The sequence below is a fragment of the Cebus imitator genome, unplaced genomic scaffold, assembly GCF_001604975.1.
Source record: "Cebus imitator isolate Cc_AM_T3 unplaced genomic scaffold, Cebus_imitator-1.0 Scaffold27, whole genome shotgun sequence".
Lineage (NCBI taxonomy): Eukaryota > Metazoa > Chordata > Mammalia > Primates > Cebidae > Cebus > Cebus imitator.
In genome coordinates, this window is record NW_016107342.1 from 2,885,591 (window position 1) to 2,911,503 (window position 25,913).

General features: G+C 39.4%; 1 protein-coding gene across 1 annotated transcript in view; it reads right to left on the minus strand.

Annotated features, from left to right (window-relative positions):
- Positions 1–25,913, minus strand: part of FMNL2 (formin like 2) — a 319,858-nt gene that overhangs the window by 126,169 nt on the left and 167,776 nt on the right. Inside the window, exon 2 of the mRNA XM_037736626.1 lies at positions 5,458–5,541. Coding sequence (XP_037592554.1) covers positions 5,458–5,541 — 84 coding nt within the window. The remainder of the gene's footprint in view (positions 1–5,457; positions 5,542–25,913) is intronic.

Consider the following 25,913-nt stretch of genomic DNA (forward strand, 5'->3'; position numbering starts at 1 on the left):
AGTTCATAGTGATGCTCAAAAAAAGGAGGCCAGAGAAAACCCACTGGTCATCTTTTGAAGGATCTATTAATCCAAATTCTTACTTTAAAAAAATGGTAATTGAGGGGAAAATTTTCAGGAATAATTATATTCCAGGATAATCCAAGATCCAGTTGAAAGCTCTAGTTACCAGATTAATGTATTAATAGAAGGAAAGGGGGATTAGAAAATCATGTTTTTCCAACTTGTAATGAAACTGATTCAGTGAAAGATTATCAATTGGTTTGAAATCCATTAGGTACAAGGTTGATACGTAACTGGACATATTTACGGTGCCAAAGTAACACCAAGCAGAATTCTCTCCAGCACAGGGGAAAACACAGTTACACGGGGCCATCAAATTGTCACTGGATCCATTGGCCGAACTTATTTAATGATGTGACAACCAGACATTATTTTTCTATTATATTCTTGACAAAGATGTTCAACATCAATCTATAATGCTTTTAAATCTAAATTCTAGTTAATAGGAAACTCAGGAGCTAAGACACCCCTAGGAAAGAGGTAAATTGCAGAAAATGAAACTTTCCTGTAAGAGGGCTTGCATAGTATATTCACCACATGAGCATCATAAACAAAAGTCTACTCCAATTTAAAGTGATTTCAGAAACATAATGGCCAAATACGATGTGTGACTGATCCTGCACAAGATTCTCATTTGAGCAAATCAGATAGAAAGAATATCTTAAGGAAAATTGAGAACAATAAACTGGGTAACAGGAGATATTAAGAAAAATGTTATAAGGTGCATACTGAATTGCTTTTTTAAAAAGATAAACTAGAAAACAAATACCAAAAAAAAAAAAAATGTAACTAATGTATAACCAAAAGAATGAATGTATAGAGGGGGGAGATTAGCTATCAAAATGTAAGAGAAAACTAAGGGTCAAAGATAAAATTTGAAAAAAATTAAACATCACAAAAATCTAATAATTTGAAAATAGCATTTAATCATACCACAGAATTATGGAAACATGGTAAAAATATAACCAATTTAATGTATTAAGCATAGTAAAAATGGCAGTTAGCCAGAGGACAGAAGGAAGGGAGGGAACGGAGAGGGAGAAATGGCTGTCTGCTATCCCAACAGCTGCGAGTGAGACGCCAGAAAGGAGTGAGTGTAGCTAACTGTAGAATCAAAGCCTGGAACCTGGGAAATGGGGGCTAAAAGGCAGACTAAGTCTGAAGTCTAGGAGCAAAAGGGAGGGAAAGGGCCAGGGAAAGGTTATTGCTGGCATCACCGTCTTTTCTTTCAGCTTCTTTACCACTGTCTCAGCTCTTCTTACGCTTTATCAACATACCAGTCACCAACACCAAAGTAGGCTATAAAAATGCCACCACTGTCATACTCATTTATTACCCCTGACGCTTCAAGGACAAGCCCTCCTTACCTGGAACAGCCTGCGGGAAATAATTTATCAGGATTCTACAGTATTTGCTTAATAGGCACGGAAGAGCTTTAACTGGCTTATAAAAACATGAACATTAAAAAAAAATTGAAACACACACACACCATGGAGATGTATTTGCTCTTTACTTTTTAAGGAAATTTAATTCCAATGGCAAATTGGCTTAAATATCGATGCAAGTTCTCCAGTAAGAAACTTGTCTTTTTTAAAGAAATGGTATTAGACAACAAGTAAAGTGTTTAAAAAATAATTAAATTCTTAATGATTAAATACATGTATACGGTATGGGTCAGCTGTGTTGAAAAAGACAAGAGATCATCTCCCACGATGGGAATAAGCTGGCTTCTTAGTGCCACTGGCCTGGCTCAGCTCTGGCTGAGTGGCAGCAAAGGGCTTCCCCTTTCCTGGATCGGGACCCATGCCAAACCTGGAGAGCTGCAGTCTGACCTCCCTGAAATGCTTAACACAGGAAGCTCAGGCTAAGTGGCTACAATTTCCTGGTACCTCTTCACTCTCATCTTTTGTTTTGTTTTTTAATCTCCTTCTCCCCTATCACTTTATACAAGTAAAGAAAGGGGAGATGCTCTGTGTCTACCCCTCCCCTTGGTCCCTTCCCCAAGCCTACTATGCAAAGCAACAGCCAGCCATCAGGAGGCAGGTGCAAAATCACCACAGAAAATAACCAATCATACCCTCAGCACCAGCAAACCCAGAAGGAAGCTTTTATAACCCAACTTAGTGGTGGCACCTCTAACAGCCTCTGGACTGAATTATATGTTCGTGGGATCTACACTCAACCTCATTAGGCATCTCTAATGTCCCAAATTCTTTGACTAACCACTTCCACTTGATGATCCAGCAGAGGCACGCTTATGAACCCACCACCTGTAAGTTCTATAGGCTCCCCCTAAATCACTTCAGCAGCCACAGCACAAAACCTTAGTGAGAAACCCTACTACAATCTTTGCTTCAGTGGCTTGCTTCCGGGTCCTGGTATAACAGGCAACAAATGAAAAAGCTTGTGAGTAGCGTATGGAAATAACAGACGCTCTCACTTCACTATCTGGGTGGCCTTGGCATTGACCTAGTCGTTTAGGCTCTGTGAACCTCAGTTTAATCAACTATAAAATAAGGGACTTGGGGAACATATAGGAAAGGCAAAGAGACTTGCCCTTTACTCCACATGCTCCTCTTTCTTGGACAAGTATGTGTTAACTTTTCTGATAGAAAAAGTAAAATCAGAGTGGCTTGGGACAAATGGTCTCTAACAACCCTTCCAGATATAAATGATCTAAAAGTCTAAATTCATCCAGGATCTCTAAACCCTCCAAAGCAGGATTTATCCATAGTACTACCGACTGTGCTAAGAGCTCTAAACTCATGGGAAATGGCCAAAACTCCAAAACGAAAATGTGCAGCACAGGGTCTACACCAAAAATTGAGGCACAAGTGAGAGGAAGGGGCTTTCTCTCTTTCCATAAGTATAAATACCACTGAAAGAGCTCTTACATCTAGGTAGCTTGACGAGTTTTACCTGCAGTTATCAAAGGATACTGACATTTCCAGCTTTCTTCCCTCACACCACAAAATTTGCCTCTGTGTCCCCACAAAGTCCTTAAATTAATAATGTCTTCATGGGAACTCAGTTCACCTACTATAACACAGAAATGGGCAGGCTAGGATACATCTCACCTCACCCCAAATCCAGCAGAGATGTCTCTCTTCCATGGCTTCTTCCATGGCTTCCATATCCCCACTCCCTCCAGAATTAGTTAGACATTTCTTCCCTGTGACTTTAACCTTTGAGACCCACTAGAAGCTCAGGTCATCTTTATATTTACGCACTAAGCCAGGAAAGGACCAAGGGGTATTTCGGCAACACTGTTACTATAGAAAGCTCTTTGGGATTTAATCTTAATTAAATTTGGGACAGAATTTCTGGAATTTATTCTCTATTCCTATCAGCATCAATCATGTTAAAAAATGTTTATCCGGTGGCTCAAGCCTGTAATCCCAGCACTTTGGGAGGCCGAGGCGGGTGGATCACGAGGTCAAGAGATCAAGACCATCCTGGTCAACATGGTGAAACCCCGTCTCTAAAAATACAAAAAATCAGCTGGGCATGGTGGCACATGCCTGTAATCCCAGCTACTCAGGAGGCTGAGGCAGGAGAATTGCCTGAACCCAGGAGGCGGAGGCTGCGGTGAGCCGAGATCGCGCCATTGCACTCCAGACTGGGTAACAAGAGCGAAACTCCGTCTCAAAAAAAAAAAAAAAAAAAAAATGTTTATCTTCAGCATGAATGTATTAGTATCACTGAATTATTACATTTAAAAATGGTTTCCTTCTCTCTTTAAAGTAATTCCTAGAATTGAGCAGTGAATTACTTTCATTTACCAAAAGCAAACCACACTGACAAGTAGAGGAGGTGGAAGGTGACAAGTTCATGGAAACAGCAAACTTCTGCTCAGTCTTCCAGCCCACCTCTTTCACCTGCCTTCTCCCTTCTGCCCTCTCGCCAAAAATGCAAGCTTCTTCTCCACTGTCTTCCACACTTAGCTGTTATTTCTTTCATTCAACACGTTTTCAATAAGCATGTTTCAAGCACTGAGCAAGCTGTTAGAGGCCCATATCCTAAAGGAATTTACTCTTGAGGGAGACACACTTAAATACACATTTACAAAACAAAGTGATAGACGAATGCAATCATACAGAAGTATGAAGAAGTTGGTGCCCCAGATTAAATGATGAACTGCCACTTCATGATAAAGTCAAGTCATGAGAAAGCATTTATTGTGACACTCCATATTTGCTTCCTTAGAGAGAAGCAGAACAGATTCAATACACCAACTTGTACAATGCCTTACGGCATAGAGAACATTTCAGTTTAGTTAGCAATGCAAGAATAATCTCTGTTCACCAGTAATGCTGATATATACTTTTATATTTATCTTGCTCAAAATGATAATTTACAAAAGTTTACAACCTCATAAAAGTTTTTTTTCAGTGAGGAAATCAGTGTGGAGGGAAAATGTGGGCAGGAAAAATTAGATGAAGCCATGGATGTGGCTGGTAAAACACATGTCACTGAAATACTGTGCAGCTGGTATAAATGGTCTCTTACAACCATTTATACCAAATTTGTGGCTCAGGCCACAAATCTGGCTCTGAGCATCTTAGCAGCCAAGGAAAACAATGACCAGTTCCATGATTCACCATGTTCATACAGTAATTTTTCATGAAACGGAAACCTGAAATAATTTCTCCATAGGTCCTCCCACACATATTCATAGTTTCTTTTAAAAATTAATTTTTTCTTTTTTTTTTTTTTTGAGACAGAGTCTTACTCTGTCACCCGGCTGGAAGGCAAAGGGGTGATCTCGGCTCACTGCAACCTCTGCCTCCCAGGTTCAAATGATTCTCCTCCCTCAGCCTCCTGAGTAGCTGGGACTACAGGCACTGGCCACCATGCCCGGCTAATTTTTGCATTTTTAGTAGAGACAAGGTTTCAACATGTTGGCCAGGATGGCCTCAAACTCCTGACCTCATGATCCACCTGCCTCAGCCTCCCAAAGTGCTGAGATTACAGGCGTGAGCCATTGTGCCCGGCCTGGTAAACAATTTCTTTAACATAATCTATCACTTTCTGTACCTTGCCTATAACATGTATCCTAAATAACATATACTATATCCATATTATATGCTTAAAAAGAAATATTTGTGTCCAGTACATTGTGCACACAGCATTGGGGCACAGGGGTGTCCTTCCTGTACATTAGATATCAACACCACCCCACAGTCATCATTTTAAGGTTTCACAAATAAGATTTGCATTAATATTTTAGGCTGAAAATCTATAGCCGAGGCTTTTTTCTGACAGGATAACATAACAGCTATTCAAACCACAAATTATGGTTTGAATTATGATATAATTGACATACCATAAAATTCACACCGGATCTCTTCTTTCATTACCTTTTTCATAAAAGAAAGTGTCACCGTTTCTTACCTGATCACAAATCAGTTCCCATTTTTTCTCGTTGTCATACTGTCGCAGTAACCTGGCTTTGTCAGGAGGTAGGTTCATAGCATTCTGTTAAAAAAAAAAGAGAGATGTCACTCCACAGCAGGCTTCCAACTGGGTAACTTGCAGGCAGACCAAAGAATACCACTATGATTCTTTCATGACTTTCTCTCAATTCCTAGTATCGGATTAAATCAAAATACCCAAAGAAGTCAGTTAAACATCAAATTGGTTAGATAAGAGGAGGGAAACTCTGAAATTCTATGTTGGGACTTGTGAGATGGTCTGCTCTGAACAATCAGATTTGCATTTTAGCAAAGGTGATGTCTTGTCTCTTTGGCAGACTCCCTTTTCTACTCAACAAAAAGGTCAGAAGGTATCCAGTTTCTTTTTAAAGCAATATAGCCCCACCAGAAACAAAACAGAAAACACCAAATGAGAACTCAATGACTAGAACCACTGACAGATTCAAATTATACTCAATCTGATAAACAACCATGAGGAAAAAAACAAATTAAAAAAAAAAAAAAAAAGACAATGATGCAACTAATTTTTGTCCCCTCTGGGAGATGACAGTATTCCTTGAGGACATATGTTAACATTTGTGTCAACATTAGTAACCACAATTCTCAGTTTAGCTATATTGGTTTATGAAGTTGAGTTTGAAGTAGGAAATTAATCATGAGCCAAATGAGATGTCCAGACATCGGCACTCATGTAAACTGCCTCTTAACACAGCACACCTTCTGTAGTGCTGGTCATGGATTTTGCCCAGGTCCTTTCACATGTCATGAATCCAATGTCCCAAATGACATTGGATTTTTAAGAAACTAGGTTTAGATGCAAGGTGAGATCTTTAGCAAAAGACCATGGCAGAGTAAGAGAGCCTCAGAAGGAATTCAGATCTAGTCTTCTGGCTTCCCTGAAGCTCTCATGTGCTAAACAACTGAGCTAAATAGTCAATTAGCATATTACATCTATTAATCATCCTGTCTATTCCCTAGCATCAACTCTCTAAATCATACCTATCCCTAAGTAAACAATGCAGTCCCTTATCTGGGTCAGTATTCAAGCATGAATGCAAAGGTCTTGAACTTTTAATGCTCAAGCTTCCAGCCCCTGAAGGACTTGACGTAGGAAGAAACAATTCCCCTGGTCATGGTTATTGTCTCATGTTATAGAGTGAAACAAGTTCAACAGAAGCAAAGGTCAGTGTGCTATCCTGACTTAATGATAAAGAATCAACCATTGATTGTGATAAATTAACCCAAGCATTTTTCCTTAAATTCAATCTAACATCTAGATTGGTATGCCTTAAGTATATCTGCCACCTATTTGAGTCTAATCCCACAGATTTTACAAACACTTGTCTTTAAAATATTCAATTTTTTAATTGCTCCCCTCGAAGCTGACAATTTACTTGGAAGAGCTTTGGACTTTAGAGTCTCCAATGGTACTACCAAGGCTTGTTAGATACAGAAATATCTAATATGGAAAAATGTTTTCATATGGCCTATCTTCATGGAATATCTACTTGAACTACAATGGAAAAAAATCCATTTGTAATTATTAGTTATTACAATTTGACAATGTTAAAGATAAGGAAAAGGAGAATTCCTTGTGTATCTTTCTGAGGAAGTTTAATGTTATTTACTGGTAAATGGTCAGTCCATCGTTGCTTATTTGCACTCTAGAGAAGCAAGCTTTCCTCTTAAACTGGTGTTGACTTTCATGTTAGTGCCCCAAGTATGATTATGCATTAAGTAAGAACAAGGAGATTAGAAATTAAGTGAGTTCTTTTCCTCCTGAGTCCTTATTAATCTCGAGACATAAGGGGAATTAAAAAAAAAAAAAAATGCCTGACTCCTATAAGGTACCAAGCACTCCATTCAGCACGTTGCACATGTAATCTCAGTTAATACTCATAGTAAGCATGTGGGATAGATATAATTTTCTCCATTTAATATATAGGGAAATAGACCTGGGAGAATTTAGTTAACTTGCTCAAGGTTGCACAGCTTTACAGGAACAAAGACACGACCTAAACTTAGTCTGTCAGGCTCCCAAGGACAAACGGAAGATGCCACCAAGCTTTTTTTGCAGAACAAAATGGCAATAGCTTACGGCCTTCTGTTAGTATTCTGCTAGACATTCCTGTGGAAGCACTTGGCAAACATCGCCACAGGAATTACATGCAGGCTTTGCAAAGAGAAAGGCAAGATGCCCCTTCCAGACCAACCTTTATTTTGATTTAATAGTCTTTAATTCAACAAATGTTTAAGGAGTACTGCCCCTGTACAAGCCCTGCGTAACATGCTGGGTGGCAGGGTGGGAATCCAAACAGACGCGGTCCCCAGAGAGCACTATGTTATGGTGGGGAGACACACAGGCAACAAACAAAGCTTTTTAAAGTCTGGTAAGGCTTGAGAAAGGTTATCAGAGGGTAGTTTTAGATTAGACAGTCTGGAACAACCTCTCCAGAAAAAGCAACAAATAATACGAGTCCCAATAAATGAGAAGGATTGGCCAGGCAAAGAGCGGATGAAAGCACACCTGGCACAGTGAACGAGGGAAGCCTCGAAGGCAGGAAATAGCTCTGCACATTCAAGGAGCTGAAAACAGTCAGAACAGCCAGGGAGAAAGTAAAAAAGAAGGAATGATAAAAAGATGAAGTTGGAAATGTGAGTCAAAGCCATATCACGCCTAGACATGCAGGCCCAGGTCAATATACTTTATTGTATCTAAAGTGCCACCAGAAGCTATCGAGGGCTTTTAAGCAGATAAGTAACATAATGAAGTTGTTTTTCAAAGATAACAATAGGTGCTATGCGGAGAATGGATTCGAAACAGCAAAAGCAGGGAGGCAGGAGGGGGCCAGGCCTAAGCAGTCCAAGTGAATGATGGCAGCTTAGATGGGGCTGATGACACGTTGAATGAAGAAAGGTAGACAAATGTCAGAAATATTAAGTGAAACTGATTGGTTAGACTTAAGGGCTGGGAAGGATCTGTACCTTGTTTCTAGCTTGAGTCACTAGGTGAATGGGGGTACAGTTAATAAGAGGGGTACATAGCAAAAGGCAAAATAAATCTGGAAGAGGTGGTGAAGAATACAATTTATAAATGACCCTGTTTAGGTATGAGATAGCTATGAGCTAACCAAGAGAACACTCAAGCGGGCAGGAAGACACATGATTCTGGAGGTCAAAAGAAAGGTCTGAATCTCTGAGCAAGAAGAGACTTAAGAAGTCTCTTCGAGCATGATTAGTTATTGTCAGAAGTAGCAGTGCAACATCAATACAACCAAACTAAAACTCCACTGGGTAATCATTCACCAAGTATCTAAAATAACCCCTTCCATGAGTCAAGCCTCTGAGCTACTCAGGCATACACTGTACAGCTTAATAATTCCATAAGGACCACAGGGAAGCAGTTCTATTTAAAATCAGACACTCCACAGAGGTCTGGTTAAAGTGCAGGGATGCTGTGATTAGCTGGTAATAACTGCTTTTAAACTTCTTTTGAGTGAACTCATCCCTCTTGTGCTGTACAGGGCAAGACTCTGGAGTCCAAGCTAAATTGTTTGAGCAGGTAATTCATGAGTCCAAGTTACTTTGTGAGGAAAATACTGGCTCTATCTCCAGGTCCCTTTGCTGCCTTTATAAAAAAGGACTGTTCTTCTATTTGGCTGAAAATATAAATCAATTTCCGAGTTTTCCTGACAGAGTGACGACTCTACCTCACCCATACTTAGCGATATCTGTGACATAGGGCTTTCCTTTCCTTCCTTTTATCCATTGTTCCACCCAACATATTTCCTGGGCTTCGACTGTATACCAGAATATGTGCCCTGTAAGCATCTGAGACAATTTAATCATGAAGTAACTGCCCGCAAGTATTAAAAGGTCGATGGAAGACATATGATATTTGAATTGAAAAGTTCAGCGGATGTTAATTATCTTTTTTCTAGATTGTACAAGTTCCCAGCTAAACTAAATTAGATCATCTAAGAATATTATTTCTGTAAAAAATGTTCCTTTCCTTCCACTCTCAACCCAGCAAACTTTAAGAATCAATTCAAATGTCATTTATCATTAGAATCTTCCCAAACTACTCCAGAAAGACATATCCTCTCATTGGGCTCTAACAGCACTGTTTACATGTCTCTAATATAACACCTAGTACGTTGTACCCTAACAATGTTTGCCTACCTAAATTTCCCACTGGACTGGGTACTTCAAGAACAATTTTTTGTTGTTCTTGTTCATCACCAACGTATGGCACAGTACGGCAAATAGTAAGCATTAAACAGTTGTTGAATACTGAAGAGCAAACAGACTCAGCCATACTGCCCAGCATGCAAATATCTTTAATGATTTGGGATTTATGCTTTAGCTATTAACAACATCTACACAGTGAAGAGCATTTCGGTTTCTTGTAAAACATCATTCCATGATGATGTCTGTTGCTTTTTATTTTCCCAACAAAAATTCATGGGCGGCTGGGGGGTGGGATCTTCAATTCTAGCAACATTTTTCTGAAAAGAAACGAGAGTTTAGGCAGTCCTCTGCCACATTTCATAAACCAGGAACCTGAACTGTGTTTTGTTGCCAGTTAATTTGGATTGTATCTATTCCAAGTGGTGGTTACAGGAATGGTCTCTACTCTGGTTTTATCCATAACTGTACTACTTTGTTTTTAAATATGTTTTCCATCTCAGAACCTTTTGAAAATAGAAATTGTAACTACAAAATAAAGAAAAATAGAATATCCAAAAATTCCTGAGTATTTTATAAAGAAAGTAGTTATGGTAAAGAAGAATCTGTGGTAGCCTATGTATCTTAAGTTATACCCACAGATTAATCATCATACACAACACAGAACAGAATGATGGTGCCCAAATCATTCACAACCAAATAGATCTATGTGAGAGCAACAGAGTTTTCTGATGTCAGCTTTTGACCTGGTTTCATGGCAATAATGCAAACCTGTAAAACGTCCTTCTTTTACCCTGATATCCTCCAGGCTCATACTTAGAAACCCACAGTGATATGGAGACACACAGGAGGGAAAGTGCACAGTATGAAACATACCTTATATAATATATCTTTGTCCTCATAATCTCTAAATTAAAACTCACAAGTATTTAGTTACCAGATTTTATAACAGGACCTCTTCTATATAACCACTTGCTTAGAGAGAAAAAACACGGACTTTGCAATTAGTGCTTCTTATGGAAGCAGGGAAAATCGTGTCACAAAAGAAATGGCTTAGACAATCTTTTAGAGCTCTTAAATAATAGAGATACAAAAGTTTTCAGGCACTCAAAAGGAGTCATTACTTTAAAATTTTTTTAATTATTGTAGAAAACATGTCATTTAAAATGTACCCTCCCTCATAGCCATTTTTAAGTTTATAGTTTAGCGTCTATAACTACACTAATATTGTTGTGTAACAGTATCTAGAACTTTTCCATTTTGCAAAACAAATTCTATACCCATCAAACAACTCCCCATGTCCCCTTCCCCAGAGCCATTACTTGTTGCTACAAAAAAGGAAATGGGATGGACTGCAACTGGATGGTTGGGCAGCATAATGAATTCTAATGAGGCAACGCAGAGCGAGGATTTACTGATTTATTAATTTTTACTTGTTGGGCTCTGGAATTAGGCTAGCTAGATTCTAATCCTGGCTCTACCACTTATCACTGGTGATCTTAAACCACACTATTTGAATCCTAAAGCAAATTAAATGATTAAACACCCCATAGTCGAAACAGCCAGTAAATGTACTTCAAAATTGAAAATCAGAATCAAAATCGAGGGTCAAAAACAACAAGATGTACCATTTATTGATGGTCTGATATGTCTCAGGCCAATTTAATCTGTCTTATAATCCTGACAAGTAGGTATTATCTTTTCCATTTAACAGAGAAGGAAATTAGAGGACAAGGAGGTTAAGTAACTCCTCCATGCACGAGGTAGGCGGCAAAGCCAGGACTCAGAATACAGTCTGTATGACCATCCCCCTCCATGACACTTGAACTACAGTGTTTCTAAAATATGACTTGTCTGAACTACGCAATCCCACAATTCCACTTAAATAATCAGACACAGTCATTAGCATGGAAAGTGAAGGTGGAAATGCATAACATTAATATTTTCATATAAAATACTGACATTTTAATAGAAGCATTCTAAGATGTTGAAAAATATAACTACAGCAAAAAAAAAAAAATGAGTGGGCTGACTATAGGTAGCAAGGTATGGTGTCAAATCAATATATACGTAATAAACTGTCAAATAACAAATCAAGACAGGAATACAAATACATGGTAAACTCAGGCTTTGATGAGGCATCAGTGAAGCAGAAGGAAAGAAGATGAATACACAAATATAAAATGAAGCATGTCAAATAATACGACAGAACCTCAGAGAAGGAGCTATTACTTTTTCTTATGGAAAGCAGGAAATGCTATGCATTGAGCCTGGATGTCTGAGGAGGATGGTACAGAATGGCATTAAATGGCACAAAGTTTGGGCTTTGGAGATGGGCCAACTTGGCTGCAATCATGATTACCATTCATTTAGACCGTCATCTCAGCTAAGTCATTTAAACTAAATCTCAGTTTCCTCACTTGTGACGTGGAAATGATCACTGTGGTAGTGTTGAGTATCATGATGGTGATGAGGATGGCAGTGATGTTACTACCTGCATCATAGAGTCTGGGCAAAATTAGATTGGGTAATCCATGTACAGTAGCCTCATCCACATCTATGATTTTGCTTTCTGTTATTTTGCTATTTCAGTTCCCTGGGTTCAACCATGGTCCCAAAATAGGTTAGTGAAGAATAAGATATTTTGTGTGAGAGAGAACACATTCACATAAACTTTTTTATAGTATATTGTTATAATAGCTCTATTTTATGATTAGTTATTGCTTATTTCCTGTGCCCAATTTATAAATTAAACTTTATCATAGGTATGTGTATATGTAAGAAAAACAATCATATAGATTAGGTTCAGTACTATATAAGATTTCAGATATCCACTGAGGGTCTTAACAAGTATCCCCTATGGAGGACTACTATACACTAGTACAAAAGTAAGTACACAGAAAGTACTCAGTATGTTCAATGATATTATTCCTATTATTCTTATTATTTTAGGTAAAGGGAAAGAGATGAGCAAAGGCATGAACACAGGAGAAGGTAAAGGGCTGTGCGTCGCACAGAATAAACCAGGAGGTAAGGCGTGCATAGTGTGAGACCAAGTTTGCGTGGACACCAAATCAGAGAATTTCAAACTTACTCTATGGCAGTGAGAAGTCATTGGCCAAAGAAATATCTAGGAAAAGCAAGTATTTAAAGCGTCCTCAAATCAAATGAGGTAACTGATTCCTCCTGTTCTGTTAACTCTTCCTACACTGACATTTTTCCTTATATCATTATTGGGACATCAAGTCAAGTCACTTGCAACTGAGTAATGTACCAATTCTCCTGAGTTCACTTTAAAATTGCAACAGCTGAGGACCTCAGCGGGGTGGCTGCAAATTCAGCACATGGCCAACCCATCCATTCCCCTCACCTAAAAGCCAATCTTCCATGACCCATATGCATGGTCCAAACAACTACCTGGCATCCTAAATTTTATTATCTTCCTAGCCTCGAGGATGCTGCTGAAATCTATTCAGCTTCTTTCCTGGCACAGGTCTCGGGCAGCTAGCCAAACACTTCCCCAAAGTGAATCACCAGGCAGTCATTTTTCATTGTCACTGTTATTTTTATTGAATCATTGAGGGTATTAAGATCACCACCGTAGCCAGTAAAGCTCACAAAGGGAGACGTTAGGCTCTCCCTAATCTAGTTACATCTTGGAAATAAAAGCTGACTAGAAAGCTGTCCTTTCTGGGGAACCTGTGGTAATGAGACATAGCTCTAATCTCTCCATCACAATCCTAGGCACAGTCTATGTTCTTAGAAGTATTGCTTTCTATGACTCCTCCATAACTTTTTTTTTTGAGATGGAGTCTCGTTCTGTCACCAGGCTGGAGTGCAGTAGTGTGATCTAGGCTCATTCCAACTCTGCCTCCTGAGTTCAAGCGATTTCCCTGCCTCTAAACAGACAAAAACGAATTCCCCAAATCTCATGTGAATTATCTACTGTGTTAAATCAGTCACACTGTTGCTGTCCTTTATAAATGGAAGTAAATAGTTCATTAAAAAAGGAGTTCATTGTGTACATATTTATGTTTACAGTATTTATTTAATTGCAAAGCCAGATTATCATCAATATAGACCAATCTAAATGGGAGAGTCAGTCTTGTCCACACAACACAAGGGTGCAGCTACAGCAGTCAAGGTCAAGCTCTCCTGCAGCCCATCTTTCTACTACTCCCCATATCATTGGCTTACATGATTCAACATCTAATAGACGCCAAAACCACATATCCCTTCTCTGGTCAAAGTGCCAACCCCTGAAATATGGATTCCTATTGCATTTAAACACAAAGAGAATAATGGAAAGAATTACTCATGCAATTGTTTTCCCAACTGCATATCTGATTTTCATTGGAGGTCTGCTGTCTGATTCCTTGACATGTTCTGGATTTCAAACACTCTTCACCTACTGTCTGCTAACTGCTGTGCCAGGAGCCATGTCTGAATCCACACATTTGTGTGCTGGATGAGGGAGTTACACAAGAGGCCACACTTGAGATGCTAGAAAACTCCTTTGTGGGCAATCATTAGACAACATTACAGACCAAAATGCATTGAAATCCAGAGAAAGTGTTCTTATTCTACTGTTCAATGTCAGCTTTCTATGTGACAAGATCTGAAGTGTAAAATCATTTTGATAACTGAGAATACCAAACTCAAATTGTAACATATTAGATAGCAAGATTCCACCACAATAAAGCCATGAGACTGCAGTCTGTATCACCCGCTGATCTGAAGCACTGTACCATCTCACCTGTCCCACTGCCCTGAAACCCCGGCCTCATCTCCCCCATCCCTTTCCCAGCAACATATCTCTAACTCCCTTCTCAGGACATTAAGATCATCGCTATTCTCCCTCTTCTCTTTCACAGCAGTCACTCTGGAAATGACTACTGAACCTGGATTCCATACTCAAGCTTGGCCCAGGTTACAGCCTCATGTTCTTCAATCTCATGATGAGGATCACCAAAGGAGCAAAAGAATTCAACTCTATGCTCAATTAAGGTCACATCTTCTGAAATAACGAGAGAAAGATTACGCTTTTGTCTTAAGAATGAAAATTTTTTGCCATAACCACTATCAAAACTTATAGCCTCAAATTTATGACTCCTCATTTGCAAACAGCTGCAACTTCAAAGGTAGACTTGCTGTCATAGCAGTATAATGACCCCCCAAAATTTCCTCATGTCCATCCCAGGAACCTGTGAATATCCCTTATATACTAAGATGTGATCTGCAGTCATGATTAAGTTAAGAACCTTGCAATGGGAAGATCATCCTGGATTACCTTGGTGAGAACCAGTATCATCACAAGGGTCCTTAAAAGTGAAAGAATAGTTTTAAAAGGTGGGGAGGAAATAAGTGCCGGCAGGGATTTGGAAAAACTGGTACCCTTATTTATTGTTATTGGCAATATAAAATGGTACACCTACTATGGAAATCAATGTGGTGGTTCCTCAAAATGTTGATCATACACTTAACAGAGTACCCCACATTTCTGCAACTAGGTATATACATAAAGGAATTAAAAACAGAGACTCAGATACCTGAAATTATGATGTTCCTAAGATTAAATTACTTTTTTTTTATTTTAAAAAAATTTTAAAATAAAACTATCAGCTCATGAAGGAACCATGTTCTGAAGTAAAGTTCTGTACTATCCAAACACCCAGTAACACTGAGACAAGTTAAGGTTTCACTACAACACATGTTTATGAGTCTTGATGGTCTCGTTTCCAGAAATGCAGTGTCTCTCCAGACACGCCCAGCCAAGAGAGGCAGGAAGTTGGACAGTCTTGTGCGGTAGGCCTTCTGCTATGTGACAAGTGGATTAATTTTTCTGCGTAGTTTTCTCCTCCTTACTCCTGCTACTTAGCTTTTGGCTCTAACCCCTCTTGGTGGTGGAAAATACTATGAAGTAAATGTTTGCATCTGTGTGTACATCCTAGTATTAAAGTAATACTTTAATGTTGCTGGTATTTTTACAGTCAATACCATCAACAAGTTAATTCACACATAATATCTAAGGGAACACTTTCATATTTAATTTTTTAAAACTGCTAAACCCCCTAAGATGTCATAAAAACAGAAGTAGTCCCAAAGCAACTGTCATTAAAAGCAACTCAACAACATCAAGATCTTTTTGAGGGGACCACCAATCACATTCTATTTTACTGATTTCTTTTTCTATCCTTACAAAACTCCAAGTCCCTGGAAGGAAAATAATTTGTAGTCCTCTTTACAGCCCTAGGACCCCCATAAAGTATTTGTATTCAGATGGTGCATAATTATGGTGTAACAGAATTCTGTTCAGCCACAAGCTACATTTTGATAAAAGGCATTCCTCCAAGATCTTCAATCTCCTTTTAAACAAATAAAGAATTAGGACCAGAAAAGCAAGTGTCAAATTTAGTCATTATCTATTTGTACATGGTTGTTAAATATTATACAACTACTGACAGAGTTTACTTCGACTCTGCAAAGTTAAAAAAAATATATATATATATATATATTTAAAAGCTTTAGATAGGCCAAGCATGATGGCTCATACCTGTAATCTCAATACTTTGGGGCTGAGGTGGGAGGATCATTTGAACCCAGGCATTCAAGAACAGCCTAGGCAACATAGTGAGATCCCACCTCTACCAAAAAAAAAATTTTTTTAATTAGCCAGGTGTGGCTGCATGTGCATATAGACCCAGCTACTCAGGGGGCTAGGGCAGGAGAATGTTTGAGCCAGGAACCTGAGGCTGCACTGATCCATGATCATGCCAGTGCACTCCAGCCTGGGCAACAGAGAAAGACCCTGCCTTAAAAAAAAAAAAAAAAAAAAGAGGTTCAGACATACCTTCTCTTATACTCCAGGCCTGCACGTGACCTGCCTCTCCTACCATCCCCACCCACCTTCGCTCCACCAAACCTACATCTCAACCCAAGACCTGAGTCTTCTATATACCATGTTTGGGGTCACCTTTGCTTTGTATTGTCTCTAATAGCACTTGTTCAAGTGACCAAATGTGATCTTACTGGTTGCCACTTCACATGTGTACACTTTTTATCCAGAGAGGGAAAGTTCTCTGGCATATTTTGATGTCTTCTACGATACTCAGAACATGGACAAATACACAATACACATCTAACAGTTATGAGATGAGCAAAAACAAAAATCCCATAATAAAACTAATTCTGATGTGTGGTACATGGAAATTTAGAATTTATACATGCAATGCACAACAACTGTGGCATTAAATAATAGATTATGTATTAAATGGATGAGCTAAATCATGTTATAAACAGGTACCCTTAGATACCTCAGTCAGAAGTACCTCTTATTGGGGCACAAAGTTTTCAATGTTTGTCTATTTGGAGATAAAACGGTTCATGTGAAATAAAATCCATGTCATCTGAGTTATGCCTGGTTTTATATTGTCACACCACAGTGTTACATCTAGGTGTAAAGTGCTACCCAAGTGTATGGTCTGGTTTCAGCCTAAAACAAGGAAGCATGGTGACATCTGCACTGCATACACCAAGCAAGGCAACAAGAAGAAAGCATTTTCCAGGGTGGGCGCACACCTACATTTGCAGACAGAGAATTTCTGGGAAGCAGGCCCTAGGGTGTGCACTATTCCATTTTAAGTGCTGGATTTGGTTGTGGGCAAGAAAAAGGAAAAAGAAAGCATGCATGCAAGACAGAGATGAAAATGGGCGGGGGGTGGCAGGGTGCAGAAATCTGACTGTATTGACTCTGCACGTCTCAGCTGGGTAAACCACAACAGTAGGCCTGGGGGACACGACCCAAGCTGCTGAACTCAGTACACCCACTCAATATGTTCTGGATGTAAACACTGTTCTGTTTCCTACAAAGCAGTGTTATGCTTCTCCAAGAGAGCTACAAGTATTTGGAAGAATGCCAAAATACCACATTGACCATTCAATCTTTGCATTCTTACATTCTCTTACAACTCCATCCTCCTCACTCAAAAGATGAATCATAGGTAACTCACACGTACCAATCCATCTTTCTGTAAATTACACCTCAAGTCCTAAGGATCCAAGAGATAAAGCAACACACTTCATCCAGTACCTAATGTTACTTCCCACTCAAAGTGTTTGCCAACTTGAAGCATACCTCTGATTTAGATCTGTCCCTCTTCCAGAAGGGAAATGCAACTCCAAGTGCACATGAATCCCTGTTTACTTATTAGGTTTTAAAGAGAAGTGACAGGATCAAGAGATTTCTAATTTTCACCTTGAGAAATTACTTAGTACTTACTCATCTTCCTAAACAAGCCTTTAAAACCTGATCCTCCACACACCATCCTAGCTCAGGGGTCTGTCATTTCAGCGTTGCTGTATTGTTCCATCCCAGTCAGCTGCCCACTGACAAATAGGTCCATTCATTCTCTCTCTCTTCTATACATATATTTATAAATGATAAGCACAATATATTCTCTGTTATTGCACATGGCTGGGCAACAGGCACACTGTTTAAAAGAGAAGCACACACATACCATGCATGATTTCTAAATGAATATGATTTATCAAAATATATTAACACAAAAGCCATATTATCATAACTTAATCTTTCTTTAATGACTTTGAAATAATGCCAGAATTTTAGAAAGTCTTTTGGTCATCACGATAAATTACAATTACAACCTTTGGAATTACTCAGACCTGGGTTCAAATTCCAATTACTAGCTGTTAATTCTGGCAAGTAACTACATTTCTCTGAGTCTCGGTGTTTTTATTTGAAAATGAGAACAAAAAGATCTCCCTGTTAGGATCACCATGAAACACAGAAAGTACCTCTTGAAACAGCAGTAGACACATGGATGGTGGCAGAGTGTCTACAGAAGAGGCTGTGGCTGTAGACAAAGATTCCAGTCTTCAAGTAAAATTTTAAAAATTAAGTTTATATCATAGAACTGAAACTACTTGCTGTATGTTCATAGGCAAGTCACTTAATTTACTTGAACTTTAGTTTCCTCATCTATAAAATAAGGACAGTATCTACTCCAAGCGGATTTCAGGAGGAGCCTGATAGAAGAGGTTTTATGCAGTAGGACTGTTATGAAAATCAAAAAGAAAATCAGAGAACACATGCAAAGTGTTTCATCAAGCTCAGTGCCTGATGTAAGTGTTCGGTAAACTTTAGCTATTCAGTACCAGAATATGATACAACCTAACTCAAAAAAGGGAGGAGTAAAGTGTTGGAGCATCTTTGCCAGAGCTTCTCACATACATAAAAATTTCTGTTGCCATAAACACAATGGATGTTTAGCTAGCAGCCATATAATGAACTAAATAGAAATGTCTAGACCTGTGGTTCCCAAATTAAGCACCAAGGTGCCCCTAAAGCACTACAGTGAACTAAATGGAAGCTATGGGATTATTTCCAAAGGTAGCGACAAAACTCAAAATCAGATACTGCACAAGCCATTAGCCTGAGGTGGTCCACAGTTTCTACCCTGAATCACACAACATTTCCTTTCCATAACATCTTACCTTTGCAAAATTGGTTTAGCAGTTGCTGTGATAAAAGCAAGTAACAGGAGAAAATGAAAACTGAACAGGAAGTGAAGTGTGTGTACAATCTTAATTCAATGTATGAAAGCTGTGCAAATGCCCTATAGCTGCACACATATTTATAACTAATTATGTTTTTAAAAGAATAAAATGGGCTGAGTGTGGTGACTCACACCTGTAATCCTAGCACTTTGGGAGGCCGAGGTGGGCGGATCACATCCTGGCCAACATGGGAAACCTCATCTCTACAAAAAGAAATACAAAACTTAGCTGGGCATGGTGGCACGCATCTGTAGTCCTAGCTACTCGGGAGGCTGAGGCAGGATAATTGATTGAACCCAGGAGGCAGAGGTTGCAGTGAGCCGAGATTGTGCCATTGCACTCCAGCCTGGTGCCTGGCGACAGAGCGAGGCTCTCCTCAAAAAAATAAAATAAAATGAAAGATTTTTCCTCACAATTTATATGTAATATTTTCTTAAACAGCCACTAAATTAGTAGGTCATAAAGAGTTGTTTATACGTAAGTACTTAATAAATGGGATGGTTAGAGGTTTTTCTTTTGGTCTAGGAGGCAGCATAAAATCATTGAGACACTAAAGATGTTGTGACTGAAAACGTTTGGAAACCTCTAGTCTAGATACTATCTGCCTCCACCCCCATCACACCGATATTACTACTTTCTGGCAGCACAGTAGATTATCTATATCCATAGGTTCCACATCTGTGGATTCAACCAAACACAGATCAAAAATATTTGCAAAAAAAAAGGCATCTGTACTGAACGTGTACAGACTTTCTGTCACTATTCCCTAAACAATATAACAACTGTTTATATAACACTTATATTTTATTAGGTATTATAAGTAATCTAGACATGATGTAAAGTATAAGGGAGGATATGCATAGGTTTTATGTGAATATACTCTATCAGGGACTTAAGCATTCACTGATTTTGGTATCCATAGGGTGGGGGAGGTCGGTCCCAGAATCAATCCTCCATATATACCCAGGAATGACCATATTCTAAAATAAAGGCCCTCTATAAAGAATTTTAATCTAAAGCTGCATATGAGAAATTGTTAAAAGTTGGACAATATTGATTTGAGAAATAAATGTACAAATTTTTCAACTAAAGAAACTATCATAAAAATGAGATATTTCCCTAGGGGTTCCATGTAAACAGGATATCACATAGTAGGCAGTACCCTAGTTACCTTGGTAAATAAACTTCAATCTAGGTAAGTTTTTTTCACTTGTAACTTCTAAAGAAATCTTTCAGATTGAACACAGTTTCAAAACCATTGACTAGAACTTAGCTTTGTGATAGAGTATTGCTCTAAAACGCCTGTTGTCCTGGCATAATTATTAACAATGCCCCCTTTCACTCTAAAAGTACTCCAATCTGGATTATTAATTATATGGCCACCTTGATTTACAAGCCAATTACATACTGAAGAAATCAGGTTATGAATGTTTGCTTGTATTAATAGCTAAGCAAGAATGAGAAGTATGATTCTGGATTTCAGTTTTTTAAATGACTCATTATCAGACACTTGAAGACAAGGCTGGAGCCAGATGACCCTTAGTATCCTGCTTCTAACCCACAGTCCTGTGACTCTGAAGTCAGTGTGGGTAGACAGTGAATCAGCACATCTGGCTGCCAAAGCTACTATGAATTAGGCTCTGCACCTTACAGTTTCATGCATGTTTTACTAAGTTGTTAATAACTTGTAATAATAAGCCAAATAATGACTTGGCTTTCCTTATTTAAAGAAATGATATTATAATATATAATATTTCTTATAAGAAAAGCAATTCATTCATTCTAAATTCTCCTTTGTTCAATTATGACAAATTCCATATTTCATTTTAAAGTAGCCACAGTTGGAACTTTTTTCTAATTCTATCCATTTTTTTCCTGTAACTCCCAATCAGCCCTTAGGTAAATTTTAATATCTTTCTTCATGCACAACATCTCTTACTCATTAACACCCTATTTTTTCTTCCCAAGAAACCCAGTGGCTGCCTAGTTTTCACACTTGACTCTCTACTGCTCCTTTCTCTAAAAATGGAAACTGCAAAGATTTTGTTTCTTACAAAATCTCTCATGTTTCAGGGCAAAAAAAAAAAAAAAACTCTTCTGAATTAGTAAATATAGACTCCCAAAGAATGAGCATACTCATGTGTGACTTTTCATAACATCCACATGACAGAAATCCTACAAATAATTTTAGATAAATAGAGAGAAATATCATGCCATATCCCTCTGACTTGATTTCTGAAGAACTATGCTTTAAATGTGATGGCTTTTCAAGACAAAATTACCTTTGCTTTTTCCTTACGTGTCAGTATGTTCTACATTTAAGGCATAAGATGAACGTGAATGATAGCATTCACCTTCTAGAACGCTGCATGTCTTCAGAGTATTAATACACAGATATGCACATTCACAAGCCCCAGTCTTGCAGTAGTGATTCAGGAATTCTGAGATCTGAGCCCAGGAATCTACAACTCTTACAAGCCTCTGAGAGATGAGCTCCGTATGTACATAATTTCTTAGGTCTACTGATAAACAAGTGCCTCAGTGCACAAAAGATAGATGCTTGCATTCCGTAAACAACCCATTTACTCATTTCTCAAAATTTTGAGCATGAATATATTAAAACGCATACAAACACAGTGGGATACAGCTCCGGGGAGACACTAGACAGGTTTTTAAGAAGCCTCCCTACTGCCGAGCATGGTGGCTTATGCCTGTAATCCCAACACTTTGGGAGACTGAGGCAGGTGGATCACGAGGTCAGGAGTTCAAGACCAGCCTGACCGACATGGTGAAACCCTGTCTCTACTAAAAGTACAAAAATTAGCCAGGCGTGGTGGCATACACCTGTAATCCCAGCTACTCAGGAGACTGAAGCAGGAGAATCACTTGAACCCGGGAGGCAGAGGTTGCAGTGAGCTGAGATCATGCCATCGCACTCCAGCCTGGCAATAAAGCAAGACTCAGCTCAAAAAAAAAAGAAAAGAAAAGAAAAGAAAAAAAGTAAGAAGACTCCCTGCATGCAGGCAGGAGACATCTTAAGAAAGGACAAACAAATCCCTTTTTTTGTTGTTAAGACAGAGTCTCGCTCTGTCACCTAGGCTGGAGTGTAGTGGCATAATCTTGGCTCACTGCAATCTCTGCTTCCCATGTTCAAGTGATTCTGATACCTCAGCCTCCTGAGTAGCTGGGACTACAGGAGTGCACTACCACACCCAGGTAATTTTTTGTATTTTTAGTAGAGACAGGATTTCACCATGTTGACCAGGCTGGTCTCGATCTCCTGACCTCAAGTGATCCACCCAGTTCAGCCTCCCAAAGTGCTGAGATTACCAGTGTGTGCCACCGCACCCAGCTTGATTGTTCTTCGTTGTGGAATGCGTGAATAGTTCCCCATTAGAAGCAAGGCTGGAGATGCAGTTGCAAGAGAACATCCTGGCTCTTGACCTAACACCTTTTTTCCCCACTGCAATACCTTTCCCAAGTTTGTCTGACCCTTAGTAAAGAACTCCCATCAGCTCACTCTTTTCTGCAGTTCCCTCCTTACCCAGCTTAGAATCCACGGCCCAGGTAAATAACGCTCTTGACCCTGCACCAGTGTTTCTTGCTCCTCCAGCTGTCTTTTCAGCACAACCACCCAACACACCCCCAAACCTAGACAAACTCACTTACCAGTGATAAAGATTTTTTGTTTGACCAAACTTTAGTCAGGCTCCTGTACATTCTCCTATATCCATGTATACACCTCCTTATAAAATCTGGTTTTGGCAAGAACTCTAAGTCAGTTTAGCCCAAATTCCCCACCCTCTACTTCTAATCACCCTCACTAGCGAATTGGGTTCCTCATCTTCTCCCATTCCCCAGATGGTATCTGATCATCCTCTCCCAGATTCAACAAGAATCCTGTAATAGGTCAGGGTCACTTTAGCCATAATTCTCTCCCCCTCTTCCCCTACTTCACTCCCACAGCCCTGATGTTTCCTCCGAGTAATTTTCCATCCACTGACCTCCACGCCACCCCACTCCTTGGCTATAAATTTCTATTTGTCCATGCTATGTTCAGAATTGAGCTCATTTTCTCTCTCTCACTGCAAAAATCTCATTGCAGTGGTCCCTATGGCTATCGAGATGGTCCTGAATAAAGTCTGCCTTACCATCTTGAACAAGTGTCTTGAGTAATTCCTCTTGAATCCCATCTAGTCCGTCCTTATACAGAAACACCTGAGACTGCAGAGAGTGCCACGCAACAGGTAGACCAGTCAGCCAGAGCAACAACTGTCACTTGCCCAGAGAACATTTATCCTCAACACTGCCCAGAAAACATCTACCTTCTTCTGGTCAACCGTCTACAATCTCTTCCAGCCTCCAATCTCCATACCCTCTCCTCACCCCCTTCTCTCAATATAGCCTCACCACTTGTATCTCATGAAGAAAATAAAGCCCCTTATACCAGAACTCTCTCCCCTTTTTGCTACCAAACGCACAAACCCACCACACTGCTGTACTTTCTTCTCCCACTCTCCTCACAATGAAATAAAGGTGGTATTTCTTCTTTTTTGGTGTGTGAGTGTGTGTGTGTGTGTGTGTGTGTGTGTGTGTGTTTTGAGATGGAGTCTTGCTCTGTTGCCCAGGCTGGAGTGCAGTGGCACGACCTTGGCTCACTGGAACCTCTGCCTCCCTGGTTCAAGCAATTCTCGTGCCTTCAGCCTCCCGAGCAGCGGGGATTACAGATACCCACCATCATGCCCGGCTAATATTTTTATTTTTAGTAGAGACGGGGTCTCACTATTTTGGCCAGGCTGGTCTTAGACTCCTGACCTCAGGTGATCTGCCCGCCTTGGCCTCCCAAAGTGCTATAATTACAAGCGTGAGTCACCGCGCCAGTCCCAAAGGCAGTATTTTTTCCTCTCTTGAAGACCATTCTTCTTGTATTCTTCTCTCATAGACCTTTGTGAAAAATAAATGTTATAACCTGTGTTTCACACAGCACAATTTCTGGCACATTAAAAAGAATTCAATGAATAGACGCTGCTTTCACCATTAAGGCTTCCAACAGAGTTGTACCTAGCGGGTACTCCAAGGATGAAACAATCAATCCTATATTTGAATAGGGAGAGGGAATCAGATAAGCATATCTTCAAACAAAATTCTCACTGTTACCACCTCCCCACTTGCCCCGAAATAACCCATGTGTTTATCTCCACAAGAAGAACTTACCCTATAGACTGGTATAAAGAACAAGGGGTTAAAAAGTTAAAGCATCAATATTTTCTTGCTTTTGATTTTAAACTACTCAAAGCTACTGTTAAATGACAGGGCACAGCAGTGAAAACTAAAACTAGGTTCCTTTCCATACTTGCTACCATGCAGTTACCAGTTTCTCTTTCAGGAAACTATAACTTATGAAATTTAAATGAACTAGAATGTTTGGATCACATTCAAAGTGTATACTGGACCTTCTGCCAATATCTAACTCACAGGGGGTACACAGGACCCCATTAGATAAACAGTGCAGTATGGACATTCACAGGATTCATTCTCATTGTCTTCCTTCTAGATGGAGTCTTAGCAATTAATTTCTCAAAATTAAAAAAGGTAGGCAAATTTATACAGGATGAAACAGAGTATCTTTACTTGTTAAAGCCAGGAACATAATCAGGCTCTTTACTCCTTTCTGTGTAAATATTCCTGAGACCCTTTCACTCAAAACCCTGGACAGCCTGGGGGATTTTGCTTTTCAACATCAGGGCAAGCTGACTAGTTTGGTTTGGAGCCTCTGTACCGGCTGCTCATTGAAGATAAATTTAAAAACTGAATAGAGCCTTCATTACCATTTCCATCAACCCATCCGGAGCTCTGGATATCAGCTCATAAAGAATTATGCATTTAAGTTACATGTCTTTTAGAAGAGTCAGAGACATTTTCTGAGTTCCCTTTTGGGAAGGTCATCCTTCAAGTTTCACTAAATGCAAGTAAAAGCTAACCCTATACTCAAGTCACTTAAGAAAAGCAATTACATTCTTATATCAACAATACAGCAAGGACAAAAACATGAAAATAAAAAGATAATCCTTAAACACATATAGCTTTAAGAAAAGCCTATTAGGTTGAAGATGATTTGGGAATTACTGGCCCACATGGTTTAATTTCAGGACACTAAGGGCAAAAGAGTTGTTTTTACTGCCCATAAAACTTTTAAAACCATCATGAACAATGTGCCAGATTTCATATAAGAATCCAAATTTTCATCTTCTCATGAAAGTCTGGAAGGCCACGCAGCAGCGGCCAGCCTTGCCAGTGTGGGCTAAAGCGAGTGGCGCCTGCCTCAGTCAGGGACTTTACTCTCTGGCTTGCCAAGGTTCCACCACTCCCTTTTGCCTCAAATCCAGGCAGATTTTACAAATTTAAGAGACCTAACTGACTCCTGTAGATAGCTGAATTTTGATGCCCATTTTTTTTTGGTTTTGTTTTGAGATGGAGTTTTGCCCAGGCTGCAGTGAAGCAGCACAATCTGGGCTCATTGCAACCTCTGTCCCGCCAGGGTTCAAGTGGCTCCACTACTTCAGCCTCCCGAGTAGCTGGGATTACAGGTGCCTGCCACCACACCAGTTAATTTTTGTATTTTTAGTAGAGACGGGATTTCGCCATGTTGGC